Source organism: Mobula birostris, chromosome 8, assembly GCF_030028105.1.
Source record: "Mobula birostris isolate sMobBir1 chromosome 8, sMobBir1.hap1, whole genome shotgun sequence".
In the NCBI taxonomy this organism is placed as follows: Eukaryota; Metazoa; Chordata; class Chondrichthyes; order Myliobatiformes; family Myliobatidae; genus Mobula; species Mobula birostris.
Genome location: NC_092377.1, coordinates 108,879,542 through 108,901,598, shown reverse-complemented (window position 1 = coordinate 108,901,598; position 22,057 = coordinate 108,879,542). Strand labels below are relative to the sequence as shown.

The window sequence follows — 22,057 nt, the reverse complement described above, 5'->3', positions numbered from 1 at the left end:
GTGAAGCTCTAAAATGTTTCAAAGTAAAGGTTGTGGTACTTTATTAATTAGAAAATTCATGGATTTTTTAACACCTAATTAATTACTGGGTACTTCACAATTATATTACCATAGATTTCAAAATTATTAATCATTATTTTAGAATTATATTAACATCATATGAAAAAAATTCCAGCTACGTGGCAACAAATGCTATGTGTGCAGGAGCATTTCAATTACTGTGTACACCTGCACAGCTTAGAGGGAACAGTGGTGCAAGTCCCACTCTGGTTTGTCCTTCCAAAGTACAAACAATGTCTCACACTTGTCTGTGTTAAATTCCATCTACCATTTTTCAGCCCATTTCTGTAGCTGGTCCAGATGCTATAGCAAGCTTTGATAGCCTTCCTCACTGTCCACTACACTCACAATCTTGGTGTCATCCACAAAGTTACTGATCCAGTTTACCACATTAGATTCCAGATTGTTGATATATATGACAAACAACAATGGACCCATCATTGTACACCACTAGTTACAGGACTCTAGTCCAAGAAGCAAGTATCTACTACCAATCTCTGGCTTCTCCCACAAAACCAATGTCTAATCTAATTTACTACCTCATCCTGAATGCCAAGCGACTTAATTTTCTTGTCTAATCTCCCACGCGGGACCTTGTTGAAGGCTTTCCAGACTCTAAAAAAATCCTGCTCTCTGTTTTCTATCTGCTAACCACTACTCAACCTATGTCAGTTTATTATGCTGAAACCATAAGCACCAATTTTATTTAATGAAATGGTACCTTGTGAAAGGCCTTCTGAAAGTCCAAAATTAAATTCTGTATGCAAGAATGACAGAGGGATAAGCCAGATAACTATGGGTGAGTTAGTATTACATTAGCAGTAAGGAAACTATTACAAAAAAATGGAAAATACAGCATTTATCGTCACTTGGAAGAGCAGGGATTGATTAGGGATAGTCAATATGGCTTGGTTTATGGGAAAGACTGTTTAACAAACTTAATTGAATTTTTGAGGTAATCAGGCATATTGATGAGGAGGATAAGGTAGATGTTGTCTCCATGGACTGAGGTAAGACATTTGATATGGTCCGGCATGGTAGAACGGAGCTCATTGGATCCAAAGCAGGCTATCAAAGTGGATCCAAAATTGGCTTGGTAAAAAGGGTGGGGTGTGGTGGTGGAGTGCTGCTTTCTGAATGGATGTCTATGACTAGTGGTGTACAACAGAGATCAGCGCTGGACCATTCTGATGTTTGTGATATACTGTATATTAATGAGTTAGTTATCAATGTTGGAGGTATGATTAGTAAAATTGCAAATTATATGAAAACTGATAGGATTGTAGATAGCAAAGAAAATTGTCCAAGGCTACAGCATGATATAGATCAGCTGGAAAATTGGACGGAGCAGTGGCAGATGGAATTTAATCAAGACACAAGTGAGGTAATTATAGGACATAGGCAACAAATGGTAGGATCCAGAGGAATGTTGATGAACAGAGGGAAAGTGGCAGTGTAGGTGATGAGGTAGTGAGAAAGCATGTGGAAGTCTTGTTTTCATTGACAAAGGCACAAAGTTGAGATGTTATGCACTCCAACTTTATAATAACTTTATAATTTAAAAAAATTTGAAGAAATGAGAAAGGATCTAAAAAGCATGGATTGGGATAGGTTGTTCTCTGGCAAGGATGTGATCGGTAGGTGGGAAGCCTTCAAAGGAGAAATTTTGAGAGTGCAGAATTTGTATGTTCCTGTCAGGATGAAAGGCAAAGTGAATAGGAATAAGGAACTTTGGTTCTCAAGGGATATTGCAACTCTGATAAAGAAGAAGAGGGAGTTGTATGACATGTATAGGAAGCAGGGAGTAAATAAGGTGCTTAAGAAGTATAAGAAATGCAAGAAAATACTTAAGAAAGAAATCAGGAGGGCTAAAGGAAGACATGAGGTTGCCTTGGCAGTCAAAGTGAAGGATAATCCAAAGAGCTTTTACAGGTATATTAAGAGCAAAAGGATTGTAAGGGATAAAATTGGTTCCCTTGAAGATCAGAGTGGTCGGCTATGTGCGTAACCAAAGGAAACGGGGGAGATCTTAAATAGGTTTTTTGCGTCTATATTTACTAAGGAAACTGGCCTGAAGTCTATGGCATTAAGGGAAACAAGTAGTGAGATCATGGAAACTGTACAGATCGAAAAGGAGGAGGTCCTTGCTGTCTTGAGGAAAATTAAAGTGGATAAACCCCCGGGACCTGACAGAGTGTTCCCTCGGACCTTGAAGGAGACTAGTGTTGAAATTGCAGGGGCTCTGGCAGAAATATTTAAAATGTCGCTGTCTACAGGTGAGGTGCTGGAGGATTGGAGAGTGGCTCATGTTGTTCCGTTGTTTAAAAAAGGATCGAAAAGTAATCCGGGAAATTATAGGCCAGTAAGTTTAACGTCGGTAGTAGGTAAGTTATTGGAGGGAGTACTAAGAGACAGAATCTACAAGCATTTGGATAGACAGGGACTTATTAGGGAGAGTCAACATGGCTTTGTGCATGGTAGGTCATGTTTGTCCAATCTATTGGAGTTTTTCGAGGAGGTTACCAGGAAAGTGGATGAAGGGAAGGCAGTGGATATTGTCTACATGGACTTCAGTAAGGCCCTTGACAAGGTCCCGCATGGGAGGTTCGTTAGGAAAATTCAGTCGCTAGGTATACATGGAGAGGTGGTAAATTGGATTAGACATTGGCTCAATGGTAGAAGCCAAAGAGTGGTAGTAGAGAATTGCTTCTCTGAGTAGAGGCCTGTGACTAGTGGTGTGCCACAGGGATCAGTGCTGGGTTCATTGTTATTTGTCATCTATAGCAATGATCTGGATGATAATGTGGTAAATTGGATCAGCAAATTTGCTGATGATACAAAGATTGGAGGAGTAGTAGACAGTGAGGAAAGTTTTCAGAGCCTGCAGAGGGACTTGGACCAGCTGGAAAAACGGGCTGAAAAATGGCAGATGGAGTTTAATATTGACAAGTGTGAGGTATTGCACGTTGGAAGGACAAACCAAGGTAGAACATACAGGGTTAATGGTAAGGCACTGAGGAGTGCAGTGGAACAGAGGGATCTGGGAATACAGATACAAAATTCCCTAAAAGTGGCGCCACAGGTAGATAGGGTTGTAAAGAGAGCTTTTGGTACATTGGCCTTTATTAATCAAAGTATTGAGTATAAGAGCTGGAATGTTATCATGAGGTTGTATAAGGCATTGGTGAGGCCGAATCTGGAGTATTGTGTTCAGTTTTGGTCACCAAATTACAGGAAGGATATAAATAAGGTTGAAAAGGTGCAGAAAAGGTTTACGAGGATGTTGTCGGGACTTGAGAAACTCAGTTACAGAGAAAGGTTGAATAGGTTAGGACTTTATTCCCTGGAGCGTAGAAGAATGAGGGGAGATTTGATAGAGGTATATAAAATTATGATGGGTATAGCTAGAGTGAATGCAAGCAGGTTTTTTCCACTGAGGCAAGGGGAGAAAAAAAACAGAGGACATGGGTTAAGGGTGAGGGGGGAAAAGTTTAAAGGGAACATTGGGGGGCTTCTTCACACAGAGAGTGGTGGGAGTATGGAATGAGCTGCCAGACGAGGTGGTAAATGCGGGATCTTTTTTAACATTTAAGAATAAATTGGACAGATACATGGATGGGAGGTGTATGGAGGGATATGGTCCGTGTGCAGGTCAGTGGGACTAGGCAGAAAATGGTTCGGCACAGCCAAGAAGGGCCAAAAGGCCTGTTTCTGTGCTGTAGTTTCTATGGTTCTAACTTGAAGTATTGTGTGCAATTCAGATCATCTCATATACGAAGGATATGATTGCGTTGGGGGAAGTTCAGAGGAGATTCACCAAGATTTACCTAGATTGGAGCATTGCAGTTGTAAGAGGAAATTCGATAGACTCAGTTTATTTTCCATGGAGCAGAGGAGGATGAGGGGTGACCCAATCAAATTATGAGAGGATAGATAATACATTGTGTAGTAATAATCTTTTTCCTGTGTTGGAAGTGTTTAAGAGGGCATAGGCTTACGGTGTGCGAACATACAACATTTGGCCTATTGAGCCTGCTCTGCCATTCAATAAGATCATAGCTGAGTTGCCTTAGTCCCAGCTCCACCTACTTCCCTTTCCCTGTAACCCCTACATCTCAAACTGTGTCCTAAATATATGTAGTGAGGGACGAGGCTCAGATGTGACCTGAGAGGATTTTTTTTCACTGGTGGTTGGAGTCTGGAACACCTTGCTTGAAGACATGTTCATTTTTGTTCTGTATAAGCAATTGATTCACCAACCATGTTACAAATGCTGTGTACGCTCAGATAAAGAGCCGTCAGTTTTGGCTTTGTACTATTTTCCCTGCTCTAGCTCTAAATGGAGGGGCAATGCAATAACTATGAAAGATTTTTATATCAGAATCAAAATCATATTTAATATCACTGGCATATATATATTAATTAGCTAAATTAAGTAGTACAAAACTATTTTTAAAGTAGTGAGGTGCTGTTCATGGGTTCAATGTGCATTCACTGTTCTTTCCTAACAGCCTTTAGATTTTATTACTCACTTTGCTGTACTGTATTACTCATTGCCTCTTCCTCTTTAATTTTCCAAATTTCCAATCACCAGAAACCATCAATTAAACCCTTCCCACTTAGGTTAAGTCCATATCCATTGCCCCAGTTATTAAATTTGCTGGAGAATTGGTTCCTTCCAAATGCAAATGAAGCCTAAATTAATAGAACAGCTCCCTCTTTTCCAAAGTGGTGTTAGTGCCCCAAGAACCTTTAGCTTCTACACTAAGTCCCTTTTGATTACTTTTGCCATGTACCAACTTGCTCATGGTATTATAATTCCACAGAATTGTTATAGACCAGGTACTTACTGTCCAACATTGTCCTTCCCAAAATTTTCTTGTCCATCGTTTTCTTTACCTCTCCCATCAGCCAGGGCAGGAATACATTCTCCACATCTAATAAAATGAACAGTTATGTGAAACTCCAGTTTGTTAGAAAATAAAGGAGCAAGCCTTGGAAATTAAGAAAATACTTAATAATTTAAAACAGTTAATTATTAAAATACACAAATACCAACAAATCAGCATGGTTGTGTTGGTTACTTTCCACCCAAGTAAAAATCTGGATGACCTCCTTCTCAAAGTTCAGCCTGACAGTGTCATGAGTTGCAAGAAGCGAATGAATTGAAAAAGGCAGATCTTTCTGTGACACTTTTGATCTTAAGGCGTTAAATGCTCCACGTCCATCCTTCTCTCCCATGTTAGTGAAGGATGTCATAACTCACAAGCAGATGGTGATGAATGCAAATTAAAAGTTTCACTGAGACACAGGAGACTGCAGATGTTGGAATCTGGAGAAAATGGAAAAAGCTAGTGGACCTCAGCAACTCAGACAGCATCTATCAAGGACAGTAATTGGACAGTCAATGTTTTAGGTTGAAGCCCTACATTTGGACTGGTGAATCATCTGGGCCATCCAGCTAAAGGGTCTTGACCTGAGACGTTGACTATCTGTCTATTCACTTCCCTCCATAGTTTCTGCTCGATTCACTGAGTTCCTCCAAGATGTCACTGTCAATATACTGTACCCTAATGACTGGGGAAGAGGAGTGGTAATCGAGGATTATTTTCAGTTTTAGGAATGCAGGTAAGAGCACAAAGGTATTTCTTCTTTCATTCTATATATTAAAAGAAAATGCTGGACATGGAAGGATTTGAGCATCTTCATTCAAAACTCTTCTATGAAAAACTGAAGAACCTGTTTGTACTAGTGCAGTGTGAAGAAAAATATAAGTCATCCCTGTATGTAGCAACGTTACTTTTAAGTGATCTAATTTAATGCACAGAGTGAGCAGAATGGATGGTCTTGTGACCATTTTCCAGTGATTTGCTTTTAATATTGTTGTTCTAGTAACTACAAGAGTCACTTTGATCAATCAGCAGCACAAAATTGTGCCTAATAGCACCAAATAACTATTCATTTCTACAAATGGGAATGGACTCCTAAACAGAAAAGATTATAACTTTCTCAATGTTAAGGGACTTGATGAATTACAGTCCTTTTCATTATTTGTAAAAGTGATTTCAAATTCAAGTGAAAATAGAAGCTAGGCAAAGTGGGGTTAACCACATCTTCTCTTGAAATTCAAGAAAACTACAAATACTGGAAAATCTGAAACAGAAACAGAAAGTGCTAGAAAAACTCAGCGTCCCAAATAGCATCCATAGAATGAGAAACAGCTAGCATTTGGGATTTGCAAATGTACATCAGAAAATGCAATCTCTTGTTTTGCTGAACACAGTAAAACTCTGATAATCTGCTACCCACTTGTTCAAAAATCCTGTGGCTCAGAATCTGGCTCACAAAACTGTATGGGCTGTGCTACCCTGGTTCCCACACTCCCAGCCAAATCACCAGGACCCTAGTTCCCACACTCCTGTGCGATATACTGGGACTCCATTGGCAAAGTCCCTTTTAAACTGACCAGGTCCTTTTTGCTGTGATCCCTTTAAACTTACTTGGGAAGTTAAGGAAATACTTGTGAAATACTAGGTAGAAAAAATGTTTATATATTAACAGGAATAACACTAATTAGACCAGAAAATCTGCTAAACCGCCATCAAGTTTCTAAACATGCCAGATTATCAAATTTACTATACTTTATGAGAACATGCACTGTTATGACACAAAGCCACACACAGATTGGTCCTTGGTTCAAAGATCTTCACCAATATCACAGAAGTGTTACAATTAGTCTCCAAACTTGGAAATTAAAGCAAATGAAGAAATTAATCAATTATTCAGTTACCAGTTCATCAGAAAATCCCAAGCATTTAAATTCACAGGTGAACAATGGTGGGGTGCTTAGTGTCCTCTTAGGTATTGGAACTCAATGTGATGGCCACATTATGGAAGTGACCCACTTAGAGCAGGGATTGCCAACTTTTTTATATCCTGCATTAAGCAAGGGGTCCGTGGAGCCCAGGTTGGGAACCTCTGTCTCAGAGTGAAATTCAACAGTGTAATGGAGAGGGTGCAAATGCACAGGTGCTGGTTGGGGTATCTATACATCCCAGCAAGACTCAAGAAGAGCAAGCAATTTTAGCTAGGAGTACAGGAGAGCTCTTTGGATCTAGGCAAATATACATACATATGTAGAATAGTACAAGCTTTGTGGCTTTTGATGCTGTGGCAACCCTTTTTGCCTACTCTAAAATCAATTTAACCCTTCCCTCCCACATGGCACTCCATTTTTCGTTCACCCATATGGTTGTCTATGAGTCTCTTAAATGCCCACCTCTACCACCAGCCTAGCAGCGCATTCCATGCACCAAAAACCCTATGTGAAAAACTACCTCCAACATCCTCCTCATACTTTCCTCTAATCAACTTAAAATTATGTTCTATCTTATCAGTCATTTCCATTTTTAGAAAAAGACCCTGTCTATCCACCATATCAATGCCTCATTTCATTTTACATATGCTTATCAAGTCACCTCTCATCCTCCTTTGCTTCAAGGAGAAAAACACTAGCTCGCACAACCTTTCCTCATAAGGCATGCTCTCTAATTCAGGCGCCATGTTGGTAAATCTCCTCTGCACCCTCTCCCAAGCTTTCACAATCTTCCTATAATGAGACAAACAGAAATAAACACAATATTCCAAGTTTTATAGAGCTGCAACATTACCTCACTGCTCTTGAACTCAATCTCCCGACTAACGAAGGCCAACACATCACATGCCTTCTTAACCACCCTAACAACTGTGCGGCAACTTTGAGGGATATATAGATGTGGATGCTAAGATCCTCCTGATCCTCCACGCCATTAACAATGTATTCTGCCTTCAAAGTTCCACCTTTCCTGTATTGAACACTATCTGCCATTTTTCAACCCAGCTCTGCATCTTGTCTGTCCTTTTGTAACAACACTTAACACAACATCACCAATCTTCATGTCATCTACAAACTTACACCTCCTCATCCAAGTCATTGATAAAAATCACAAAGAGCAGGGATCCAGAACAGATCCCTGTGGAATACCACTGGTCACCAACCTCCAGGCAAAATAAGCACCATCTACAATCACTCTGTCTTCTGAAGTCAATTCTGAATCCACACAGCTAAGTTTCCTTGGATCCCATACCTCTTGACTTGCTGAATGAGTCCACTACAAGGAACCATATCAAACATGTTACTAAAATCCATATACACCACATCAACTACTCTATCTTCATCAACTTGTTCTGTTATTTCTTCAAATAATTCAGTCAGGCTGCTGAGGTATGACCTGCCCCTCACAAAGCGTTGCTGACTATCTCTAATCAGACTTTGCTTCTCCAAATGCTTGCAAATCATTTCTCTAAGAATCCTCTCAAACAGTTTGTTTACCACTGATGTGAGATTCAATGGTCTATAAACCCTAGGATTGTACCTATTACTTTTTTTAAACAAAGGAATAAGATTTGCCACCCGCCAATCTTCTGGTACCACTCCTGTGGCCAGGTCATCACCAAAGGAGCATCAATCTCTTCTGATATGGTGATGATTAATTGTCTACTACGGACATTCAGATTTGTAATTCATACACTTAAAGAGCAGGGATGAGGATCTTTTTAAATTAAATGTAATGATTTTAATGGAAACAACGAAGGATGCAAGGATGCAAACACTGAAACATCAAAGGTATACAAGCGAGAATCTTAAAGTCTCATTGTATAGTGACTTGGGGTGGAACTTTTAAGCAACAGACACAAAATGCTGGAGAAACTCAGGAGCCAGGCAGAATCTATGGAAATAAGCACAGGCGACGTTTTGGGTCAAGACCCTTCAGCAGGACTGGAGGAAAAAAGATGAGGAGTAGATTTAAATGGTGGGGAGCTCCCATCTTTTAAATCTACTCATCTTTTATTCTCTAGTCCTACCAAAGGGCCGTGGCTCAAAACATACATCGTACTTTTTTTTTGTGTGTGTTCCTTGGATTTCCAGCATCTGCAGATTTTCTCTTGTTTGTGATTGAACTTTTAATCCCATTTTGGACACAGTAGGAAGTTGCTTTGGAGGGAGAAAGTGGACTGTTTGTGACAAGGAATGATTAGTGGGATACCATAGACTAGCAATGAGAAATAAGGAATGAGCAATAATCATTAATGGAAGAAAATGTTTATACCTCAGGGAGAATGTTGGCTTGATATTGAGTAGGCAGTACAGAATGTTACAGGCGGCTCCAGAGGCCAAGTCAAGGCACAGTTCGATAGATTCTTGATTAATCAGAGCGTGAAGGGATATGGGGAGAAGGCAGGAGATTGGGACTGAGAGGAAAATGGATCATCCACGATGAAATAGGTGAAGCAGACACGATAGGCCAAAAGGTCTAATTTATGATCTTATGGTCTGAATGCAGAATATACAGGAGAGCCAAGAGCAATGGTATAAGCCGAAATGCTCAGAGCATGAAGTGAATTCTGAAGCACTGACTAAATCTATTTATTGCCAAGATATACGTAACCGTAAAATATAATCAAGACAAACCTCTCTCCACAGGGTCATAAAAGTAGCCATTATTGCGAAGTGTATTGAAGACGGCAGGAATTAGATCAGCCAGATAATTTTGGGCAAATGCACGTGCTGCAATCTTGTCTGAAGTTTCTTTCTCTATCTTCAACACTTCTTGCTGCTGTAACATGCGGCGTTTCTGCAAAGTACCACAATAGACACCAGTTTCATTGTAAAAGTTCTAATACGGGATATAGACCAAAGGGAGTGACATTTGTCAGGATTATTTGAGATTTTACAAACATTTTGCGAACCCTAGTGGCATAACACTGAGAGCTTTGCCAGGAACATTCATCGTCATGAGACCATGATTGCCTGCATCATAATGACACAGCATATAACACTGAGTGATATCATTATGTTGGGGCACAGATTTATATCAAAATTCCTTGATAGTGGGTGAAACACAGAAAATAATTACTTCCTGAAAGGGAGAGAAAACAAACCAGGAGTAAGTTTTTCACATTCTGAGCATCAACTTGGAGTGTCAACAGATAAACAACATCAGCAGGAACATACTTCAAGGCATTGCACCTTGAATGATCCTTGGTAGAGGGGAGGGTTGTGCCCATGATGAAGCTGGTTAAGTCTATAGCCCTCTGCAGTCTCTTGCAATCATGTACATCTCAGCCTTCATACTAGGCTTTGATACAACCAGTCAGATGCTCTCTCCTGTACATCAAATTTGTAAGAGTTTTTGGTGACATACCAGATCTCCTCAAATTCTTAAATGAATGTGTTAGTAGAACTGCTGGCATGCCTTCTTTGTGATTGCATTGATGTGTTGGGACCAGGATAGATCCTCCGAGATGTTGATGCCCAGGATCTTGAAGCTGTTTACCCTTGTCACCATTAACGCCTCAATGACAACTGGTGTGTTCTCCCAACTTCCTCTCCATGAATTCCTTGGTCTTGTGGACACTGAGTGTGAGGTTGTCTTGTGACACCACTCAACCAGCTGATCTCCCTCACTCCTTGTTGCCATACGAGATTCTACCAACAACATTAGTGTTGATGATAAATTTATAGATGGCAGTTGAGCCCTCCTTTAGGTGTGCCTGTTGACAATGTGGTTAAGGCAACCACACGTGATACCAGCCTTAATTAGTCAGAGCACTGAATACAAGAGTAGGGACGTATTTCTCAAACTTTATTAAACATTAGTCAGATCACAGCTAGAGTACTGTGTATAGTTCGGGTCACCATACTACAGGAAGAATGTGATAGCACAGGAGGGTTGCAGAGGAGATTCACCAAGATATTACCTGAAAAGAAGCTTTTGACTTATGAGTAGAGACTAGTGAGGCTGGCTCTGTTCTTCCTGGAAAGGAGGGAGTTAAGAGGGACATGACTGAGGTATGTAAAATTGTGTGGGTTATAGATAAAGTAGACTGCAGGAAACGTTTCTCCATATTTGAGGATATAAAACTAAAAGACATAAATTTAGAACAAGAGACAACAGAACTAAAGAACTAAAAGAACTAAAGGGGATCTTCTTCATCCAGTCTTCACCTGAAGTGACCCTACCTTTTCCTCCCTGTAACGTCTCTCCCTTTCTTCCATGCGCTGTACTTCTGCAAGCTCTGCATTGCGAACCTCCTCAAAGTCACGCTGGAGAACACGTAGATTCATCAACTCTTCCTCTTCCAAAACCTCCAGAAGGGCTTGTTCAATGGTTTTCCCCACCAGCACTTCCAGCATTGGTTTCACTTCAATGTCAAAGTCAAAGAGCTGCAAAAAGAAGAGACTTCAATCAGCAGCAGTTAATGCAACATAACTGGTGCCACTTCCTGCCCTTGTGTGAAGCTCACCAATTTTATCAACTTCACTAACCGAATTCCACCTTCCCCTCAGATTCACTTGGTCCATCTTTCTTGGATACCTGTCTCCCTTTTCTTTTTCTCTCTGTCTGTTTCCACCTGAGGAAACAGATTATCCACCAACATCAGCTACAAACCCTCTATTACTTCAACTGTAGCTTCTCCCACTCCGTCACTTGCAAGAATACTATTCCCTTTTCTCAGTTTCTCTGTCCCTCATGAGGCCTTCTGACCAAGACATCTGAGCTGTCTTCCTTTCTCAGAAAACAGATGAGTAGGTTATCAACAGGTGCACCTCGAATGCCATCTATAAATTTGCCCATGACACCACTGCTGATAGACTCTCAGTTGGCAACAAAGAGGATACAAGAGTGAGAGAGACCAGCTAGTTGAGTGGGGTCAAGACAACAACCTCACACTTAATGTCCTCAAGACTAAGGAACTGATTGTGGATTGTGGACGGAGAAGTGGCAGAGTCGAATTTGTTCTGATTAAGGGTCTCTGACCTATAACACTAACTGTATTCAACATAGCACTGAACATGCCATTCGGCTCACTGTGTTGTGCCGACCTTGATGATGACTTATATAAAATGTCCTCCTGCTGTTTATCATCCCTATCCCTCCATTCCATTCATATTTATATGTAAAAGCCTATTAAACTCCACCAAACTGCTTGATAGTACTACTTACGATCTACCAGTCTTAGTTGTCCCTTGTCAAACGATAAAGTAACATTGGCTAAACAAGAGTTGAGCTCAAAGATCAGGGATGGGGATCAGTGGTTACATGATTTTTAAGATAAGGAAGGAAATGCTGGCTAAATCTTGCATTTCCAGGATAAATGGGAAATCATTGGCTGGAATCAACTCTTCTGGGGACAACACACAGAATCGTCCTTCTGTCAACTGGGAACAACTGGTATGATCCACCAGTCCCACTGTAAGCTATGTACACACCTATCCCACAATAAACTACATACACAGCTGTCCCACTGTAAACTATGTACATACCTGTCCCACTATAAACTATGTACACACCTGTCCCACTGTAAACTACGTACATACCTGTCCCACTATAAACTATGTACACACCTGTCCCACTGTAAACCACGTACATACCTGTCCCACTGTAAGCTATGTACACGCTTGTACTGCTGTAAACTGGGAACAGATGGCTTAATCCACCTGTCCCACTGTAAACTACGTACACACCTGTCCCACTGTAAAATATGTACACACCTGTCCCACTGTAAACACGTACACACCTGCCCCATTGTAAACTGGGAACAGTTGACCTGATCCCAACACCTACAGAACTACGGGAAAAGAGCAGTTAGGGACATTTGAGTAAATGCTGTATATTATTTTGAGGTAATTAAATGCATTGCTGAAATGAAACCAGAAAATGCTGCAAATGCACAGCAGGTCAGACAGCATTTGTTCCGGCGAAATAGTCAATATCACAGGTTAATGATCTTCATTAGAACTGGGAAAGGTGAAAAAACAAACAGGTCTCAAATTGAAGCGAATGGTGGATTATAGGCTGGAGACCAGGTGAATCCAGCTGATGCAAATATTGTTGGTGCTGTCTAAGAGAAGATGATGAACTGCTGCTGCTCACAGCTGATTTGTCTGCTGTGGAGGTGCAAATAGAGGGAGACGATAGAAATACATTACTGAACAAAGCTGAAAATAGATCTATGAAAATAAATAGGCTTGCTGACTACAGCGGGGTTTACCCCATGTTCTTATTCCAGGAAATAACGACCATCATCATTCACAATGAATTGAAATGTTCATGTTTGTCGCTGTGAACCTACAAGTAGAAAGTATGGAGCTTCAAAGACCACTATCATGTTTGAAGTGTGTGCTTCAATACCTAGTTGGCTTGTATTGCTATTACTACTGAGTTGGCTATCCTGATTAATGACTTTTCCTTTAAAGATGGAACTAACAGTTCTTTGCCAGCCAAGATGACAAATTTTTAAAAGGCAAATCAGAAATGTAGCAATGAAGTTAGACAATCAGGGCTTGTAAAGCTGTTTGTGGTCTTCTGTTAAAGTTATTTACCAGTTAGCATCTGAAGCTACACAATCCTGCTCATCTGTAGTTTTTTACAGCAGACATGGTGAGAATATAGTGTGGTGGAGCATTTCCACTAAGTCTGAGAAACCAGAAGCCCCATGGTGGACAAACACGTTGGCGGTTACAAGATGATAAACTGACAATTTGAAGCTTGAGCAGACAGGAAAGAAATCATCAGTTATTATTGCTATACTTTAGATTTGGACTGATTTTGTCAAAGCAAATTATTTACGACCATATCGGGGTGATAATCTTAAAAACATTTTCACTTACACTCCAACACTCATGCCAGATCTCCACCTGTTAAACAATTTTAACATGATTTCCACCTTCACACTTAGTTAATAATTTACTTCATAAAAGACAAAGCTTATTTATAAACACCAACTGGTGCAGTACACTAACTGACCAACACTAAACCACATGTGCAAACATACACTCTCCATACTATGTAAAATATACCTCTCCATCTTCGATCTGTGTGGCCACATCCTTGCCTGATTTTCCAGGGATAAAAAGGGGTGTTGAGGGTTTATCCAAAAATGCATCTGTTTGAGTATCAACATCGACTTCTTCTATTCGGTCGCTGAGTTCTTCCAAGTACAATTCTAATCAGTATAGACATAAAAATTTACTTTAAATCTTTTATAAATGTTAATATTGTTGCAAGCTTAGTATTCATATCAGGGCCTGTCTCATCACATCAGTTTTTTCATTCTCCCATGTAAATGTTACTTAATTATCAATTCATGATTGTGGTTATAACAGGCATCAGAAATGAACCTATCCGTGACTTTGACCAACACCAACATGTATACACATTTAGGAGCTATTGGAAAGCTTGCATGCTGTCTTTTCAAGACTAGACTACTGGTTGTGGTCGTTCTGTTGATGTTACAACACTGAATCAGATCACTACAAGCAGGGGGTTGAAGCTCAAATCTGTTTACAAACACCAGATTAAAACAAGTGGAGTTTCTGAGCATGTGAAAGAAAATAGCTGCAAAAGGCATAAGTAAATAAGGAGATGGGGAATTGGATGGATGGGATTGTTCTGAAGTAAATTATGGATAAAAGATTTATTTCGAGAACCACTTCGTCCTCAGTAATTTTAAGTTAGCTGATTTGTCCTTATGTGTGGGACCCATCCCAGAAATGGAAGGGCCAAGTGAGGTGGAGGGAGAAAAAAGAACTCCTAATGATGCATCAGTAACTCCCACTGACAAACTTTTCAGTCAATGTACCACAAGGTTTGTTACAATACCCTCATGAATATCAGAAATAAGAACATAAGAAACAGAGCAGGAGTGGGCCATCTGACACTCTGAGCTTGCTCCACCATTTATCAAGATCATGGCTGATCTTCTACCTCAGCACCTTTTTCCAGCTCTATCCCCATGTCCCTAATTCCCTTAATATCTGGAAATCTATCGGTCTGCTTTGAATGGACTCAATCACTGAGCCTCCACATTCCAAACATTAATCACACTCAGTTATGATCAAGGTTCCAAAATTCCCAAATTGTCTCCCAGATCACAGACAACTCAGTCAGGGGAAACGTCCTTCTCCTCCAATCTGGCCTGTTGAGCCTGTAGCTATTTCTCAACTTTTGATAAGATCTCCTTTTATTCTTCAAACAATAAGTAATACAAGCCCAATCTTTTCAGACCCTCCTATTATGGCAAATTTGGCATCCTGTGCCCACCCTCATGAATATGTACTGCACTGCCACTATAGCAAGTACATTTGTTCTTGAGCAGGGAGACATAAACTGTACCAGTACTTCAGGTGTAGTCAAAGAACAGGAAACAGTACAGCACAGTACAGGCCCTTTGGCCCTTGTTGTTGTGCCAACCTTTTAACCCACTCGAAGATCAATCTAACCCTTTCCTCCTATATAGCCCTCCATTCCTTATGTGCCTATCTAAGAGTCTCTTAACTGTTCTTAATGTATCTATCTCTACCACCATCCCTGACAGAGTGTTACACGTACCACCACTCTGTGTAAAAAAACCTTACCTCTGACATCTCCCCTATATATTCCTCCAATCACCTTAAAATTATGTCCCTCATATTAGTCATTTTCACCATGTGAAAAAGTCTCTGATTGCCCATTCTATGCCTCTTATCATCTTGTACACATCTATCAAGTCACCTCTCATCCTCCTTTGCTCCATGGAGAAAAGACCAAGCTTGTTCAACCTATCCTCGTTAGAAATGCTCTCTAGTCCAGGCAACATCCTGATAAATCTCTTCTGCTTCCTGTAATGAGGAGACAAGAACTGAACATAACATTCCAAGTGTGGTCTAATGAGGGTTTTAAAGAACTGTAATATTACTTCACAGCTCTTGAACTCAATCCCCTGACTAATGAAGGCCAACACTCCATATGCCTTCTTAACAACCCTATCAGCCTGCACAGCTGCTTGGAGGGATCTATGTTTATGGACACCAAGTTCCCTCTGTTCCTCCATAGTTCTAAGAATTCTGCAATTAACCCTGTATTTTGCCTTTAAACTTGACCTTCCAAAGTGAATGACTTCACACCTTTCCAGTTAAACTCCATCTGCCACTTCTCAGCCCAGTTCTGCGCCCTGTCAATATCCTGTTGTAACCTATGACAACCTTCTACTCTTTCCACAATTTCACCTACCTTCGTGTCATCTGCAAATTTACTAACCCACACTTCCACTCCTTCACCCAAGTCATATATAAAATTCAAAAAGACCAGGGATCCCAGAACAGATCACTGGTCACCAATCTCCAGGCAGAATATGCTCCATCTACAGTCACATGCTGCTTTCTATGAGCAAGCCAATTCTGTATTCACACAGTCAGGTTTTTCTGGATCCCATGACTCCTGACTTTCTGAATGAGCTTACCATGGGGAGCCTCATCAAACACATAACTAAAATCAATATACAACACATCCACTGTCTGCCTTCACCAATATACATTGTCACATCTTCGAAGAACTTGTGGAATTTGTTGCCATATGCAGCTGTGGAGGCCAGGTCGCTGAGTGTATTTAAGGCAGAGATTGATAGGTTCTTGATTTGACATGGCATCAAAGGTTACAGGGAGAAGGCCGGGTACTGGGGTTGAGGAGGAGATAAAAAAGGATCAGCCATGATTGAATGGCGGAGCAGACTGGATGGACCACATGGCCTAACTCTGCTCCTGTGTCTTATGGTCTATGGAATTCATCAGACTTGTGAGGCATGATCTGCTCTTCACAAAGCCATGCTGACTATCCCTAATCAGACTATACTTCTCTAAATTCTCATAAATCCTGTCTCTATGAATCTTCTCCAATAATTTGCCCACCACTGAAGTAACACTCACTGGTCTACAATTCTCAGGGTTATCCCTTTATTCTTGAATAAAGAAATAACACTTGCCACCTATAATCACCCTGTGGTCAATGAGGATGCAAAGATCATCGCCAAAGATGAAGTAATCTCTTCCCTTGCTTCCCGTAGTAACCTGTGGTATATCCCATCCAGCCCTGGGACTTAACTATCCCAAAGCTTTTCAAACATTCCACAACATTCTCTTTCTTAATGTCGACATGTTCTAGCATGTCAGCCTGTTTTAAACTGTTCTCACGAACATCAAGGTCCCCCTCACTGGTAAGTACTGAAGCAAAATATTCATTAAAGCCCTACCCCTGTCTCCTCTGACTCCCGACACAGGTTTCCTCATCTATCACTGATCTACCCTCACTCTAGTCATCTCCAATACTTCACATACGTGTAGAATGCAATGAGGTTTTCCTTAATCCTACTCAACAACAACTTCTGATGCCCCCTTCTAGCTCTCCTAAACCCATTCTTCAGCTCCTTCCTGGCTACCTTGCAACTCCCAAGACCCCAACTGGTGCTTGCTTCCTAAACCTTATTAAGCTTCTTTCTTCCTCTTGACTAGATGCTCCGCATCTCTCTTCAACCATGGTTCCTTTGCCCTACCATTCTTTCCTTGCCTCAACAGGACAAACCTATCCAGAAAACTATGCAAGTGATCCCTAAACAACCTCCACATTTCCATTGTGTATTTCCATGAGTACATCTGTTCCCAATTCATGTTCTCCAAATAGCATCATAATTCCCCCCCTCAAACTTTCCCAAACTGCAGGCTCCTATCCCTCTCCAAGGCAATGGAGTTGTAGTCCCCGTCCCAGAAATGCTCTCCCATGAGAGATCTGAAACCTATCCAGGTTCATTCCCTAGTACTGTACCAGATCCAGTATGGCCTCTCCTCGAGATGACTTGAGGAGTTCCTATATTGTTGCTATATAGTTCCTCTATTGTGTCAGGAATCTTTCCTGGACACATGTAACAAATTCTGCCTCAGCTGAACCTCTTGCACTAAGGAAATGCCAATCAATCTTTGGGAAGTTGATATGCACGACAACAACCCTATTATTTTTGCACCTTTTGAAAATCTGCCTCCTGATCTGTTCCCCAGTGTTTCTGGTGCTATTGGAGGTGGGGGGCGGGAAGGGGGTGGTGGTCAATAGAAAGCTCCCAATCGACTGAGTGCTCCCTCCCTGTTTCTGACTTCCACGACGTCCCCCCTTTCTGCGGCTGTGATACTACCCCTGATCAGCAATGCCACTCCTCCACCTCTTTTACCTCCCTCCCTGTCCTTTTTGAAACATCAAAACACCAGAACAGTCGGCAGCCATTTCTGCTCTTGTGACAGCCATGTTTTTGTAATAGCCACAATATCATAGCTCCATGCTCTAAGTTCATCACCCTTGTTCCTGGTATTTCCTGCTTTAAAATAGACCTACTTCAAACAATCATTCTAACTACAATTTTGCCCTATCAACTGCCTGTCTTCCTCACAGTCTCTATAAACACTGCATCTATCTGTATACCACCTGTGCCATCCCCTGACCTAACACTCTGGTTTCCATCCTCCTGTCAAACTAGTTTAAACCATTCCCAACAGCTCTAGCCAATCAAAGATATTATTCCCCTCAAGTTCAATTGTAGCCCACCTTTTTGTACAGGTCATGCCTTCCCCAGAAAAGCCCCCAATGATCCACAAATCTGAAACCCTGGCCCCTGCACTAATTTCTCAGCCACACATTCACCTGCCTATTCTTACCCTTTCAGCATCCTCCCTGGTTCCCTAATTTCTCTCTTCAGGACTTCATCCCTTTTCCTACCTGTTACCATTGGTACCTATATGTATCATGACTTCTGGCTGCTCACCGTTCCTCTTTAAAACGATGTGGATCAGATCTGAGTCATCCCTGACCCTGGCACTGGGACGCAACATACCATCTGGGTGTCTCTTTCACACCTGCAAAATTTTCTGTCTGTTCCCCTGACTATTGAATCCCCTATCACCACTGCACTCCTCTTCTCCTCCCTGCTCTTTGAGCTTCAAACCAGAGTCAGTGTCAGAGACCCCGTTCCTACGGCTTTCCACTGGTAGCTTGCTCCACCCCCCACCAACAGTATCCAAAGCAGTATACTTGTTATCAAGGGGAACGATACACTCTGCACTGTCTGTTTTCTCCCTTTCACTCACCTAACAATCACCCAGCTGCCTACCTCCTGCATCTTAGAGGTGACTACCTGTCTGTCGCTCCTATCTATTGCCTCCTCATTCTCCCTAATGAGCCGTAGTCCATCCAGCTGCAATTCCAGTTCCCCAACGGGATCTCTAAGGAGCTGCAGCTGAGTGTACTTCATGCAGATGTCTCCTGGAACTCCCACATCTGACATGAAGAACACACACCTGACCCTGGACCCATTCTCACTACACTAGTTAGGCCTAATAGACAAAGAAAGAAAGTGAAACTAAACAATATCTTACCGTAACTTTCACCTCTCCTTGCCAAAGCCTCTTTGGTCCTACCATATACAATAAGACTTCCTTACTCCCTGTCATTACCACTTAATTGCCAGTTGCATATTTATGTTCACCTTCACTACCCAGTGACTTACCATTTAGCAAATATGTTGTTTTCCTATTTTGTGTAGCAAAGTGAATGACCGCACCTTTTTCAACATTCTATCATATCCACTGTGTTCTTGCTCACCCAGTCAATTTATAACTGAAGCTTTCATAGTCACGATCCTGCCAGTTTACAACTATAAGCAAACATAGAAATATGACTGTCACCTTCCACAGCTAAATCATTGATACAAGATTGTGGGTATCTGGATTGCAAGCATCATCCCACTGGTATGTCACCAGTGATATGTTGTCTAAGAATGATTTGTTTATTCTTGCTTTCTGTCTGACAACCAATTCTCAGTCCATGTCAGTACATTCCCCAAGTTCTCCATGTTCCCTCCTGCACAGGAACTGCTGAGAAACCAAATGCACCAGCTCCATTGATATTCCCTTATCCATTCTATTACTTGTATCTTCAGAGAACTCCAGAAAATAAGTCAAACATGATATACCTTTCATAAATCAATGCTGACTCTGCTCAGTCCTAGTATTCTGTTCATCACACTCTACCATTACAAGATAGAGTCATTGAGTAATACAGCATGGAAACAGGCCCTGAGCAGCACCTCACCTATGTCATCCAAAGTGCCCACCTGAGCAAGTTCTAATGGCCCACGTCTCTCTAAACCTTTCCCATCCATGTGCCTGTCCAAATGTTTTATAAATTTTGTAACTCTACCCAAACTTGCCCCCAGGTTCCCTTTAAATCTTTCTCATCCTGTCCTAAATCTCACCTTCAGGTTTTAGACTCCCCTAGCCTGGGAAAAAGACTGACCATCCACCTTATCTATGTTCTGCATGGTCTTCCTTCACCCTTCAGCCTCCTATACTCCAGAGAAAACAGTCCCAGCCTACCCAGTCTCTCCTAATAACTCAAGCCCTCCAGTCCTGGCAACATTCTTGTGAATCTTTTCTACATCCTCTGTAGTTTAATCACATCCTTCCTATAGCTAGGCAAACAGAACTACACACAATGCTCCAAGTGCCAGCTCACTGATATCTAGTACAGCTGTAACATGATGTCCTAACTCTCTTGCTGAGTCCTCTACTACTGAAGGCAACCATGCCAAATGCTTTCTTCACTACTCTCTTTACTGTGTTACCACCTGGGGGAACAATGCATTTGTACTCACAAATCTCTCTGTCCTACCATTAGCTGCACATGACCTGCCCGGGCTTAACTACCCCCAAAAAATGTTCACGATACATTCCAGCATTTTCCCGACCACTGATGATAGACTAAAAGGTCAGTAGTTCCCTGTTTTCTCTACCTTTCCTTTCTTAAAAAGCGGTGTTATGTTTGCTACACTCCAATTTACAAAATTCAGAGTTTAGGAACAATTCCAGAATCTGTATAACTTTGGAAGGCAATGACTAAAGCATCCACTATATCTACAATCACCTCCTTCAAAACTCTGGGATATCGATCATCAGTTCCCTGGGACTTATCAGCCTTCAAGCTCACCCACTTCTCTAGTACCAATGTTTGACTAACAGGTCCTTCAGTTCCTCATTTTCACCAGATCTTTCATTTTCTTATATGTCCAGCAGATTTTGTGTAGTTTCTTCCATGAAGGCAGACACAAAGTAATCGATGTATTTGGCTTGCATATTAAGTTAGAATCTATAGAAGCACAGAAGGAGGAAGCGGAATAATAGAGGAAGTGGACACAGTGGATTTGGAGATCCAGTAATAGAAATCAGTTAATACTGCACCATGATATTTTTCCAGATCTGAAAATAGTGCTTCATATTACAAAATTCCAATATTAATAAGTAGTATAGTCACTACAGATGCTGCTCACAAAATGCATGGATAGTTTAAGTTGCTTACCTGTTGTAATTGGTGAATGTGACACTAAATGGTGGTGCAGCACCTATTCCATGGTTCATGCACACTGTACCAGCTCACCTGATCCAGGATCAGCACAACAATATTTCACATTTACCACATTCCCCGATTCCACTCGCTTTTCCACACTTCCAAAACCAAGCTTTGCCAAAGTTAGCTTTGGTTCCCAACTCACTGAAATTGACCTCCCTAGCTTTGCTGGTCATCTGAACCCTCCTTCGCTGTCTCTAAGCCTGATTCCAGGATTCCAACTCACAAATCCTCTTAAAATTCAAAACATTCTCTCAAATATTCATAGACTCAGAAATCTCTCCCCAGTGCTTTCAAATCCACCAGAGGCCTCAAATGATGGACATGATCGGAAGTTCCATGCTGTGCTACTCTATGACTTTTATCCTGAGATCTACCTCTACTTCTCTAATGCTCTTGCGCTTTTCCTTCAACCATTCTGGTTCTAAAACCCCCTGATGCTTTTGAAACCACAGATTTGCTACTTCTCTTGTAAGACTACCAATTCACAATTAGCTTGGAAACTCTGGTGGTGTCCTTAACAGGAAATCAGAATTTACGATGATTCTTCTTCCTTCTGTTGTAAGGCTAAAATATCAGGATAAAACAGAGAAATTGTAGTGTCTCTTAAATATTGCTGCTGGGCCAACTTTCACCACTTCCCTAGGCAACTGTGTTAAATAAATTGCCTGGCAAATCACTAACTTTTTCCCTCTCAC

General features: G+C 41.2%; 1 protein-coding gene across 1 annotated transcript in view; it reads right to left on the bottom strand.

The window, feature by feature from the left end:
* rsph3 (radial spoke head 3) overlaps positions 1-22,057 on the bottom strand; it is a 53,304-nt gene that overhangs the window by 5,823 nt on the left and 25,424 nt on the right. Inside the window, exons 4-7 of the mRNA XM_072265927.1 lie at positions 13,964-14,109; positions 11,123-11,326; positions 9,572-9,734; positions 4,911-4,997 (exon numbers count right to left, since the gene is read on the bottom strand). Coding sequence (XP_072122028.1) covers positions 4,911-4,997; positions 9,572-9,734; positions 11,123-11,326; positions 13,964-14,109 — 600 coding nt within the window. The remainder of the gene's footprint in view (positions 1-4,910; positions 4,998-9,571; positions 9,735-11,122; positions 11,327-13,963; positions 14,110-22,057) is intronic.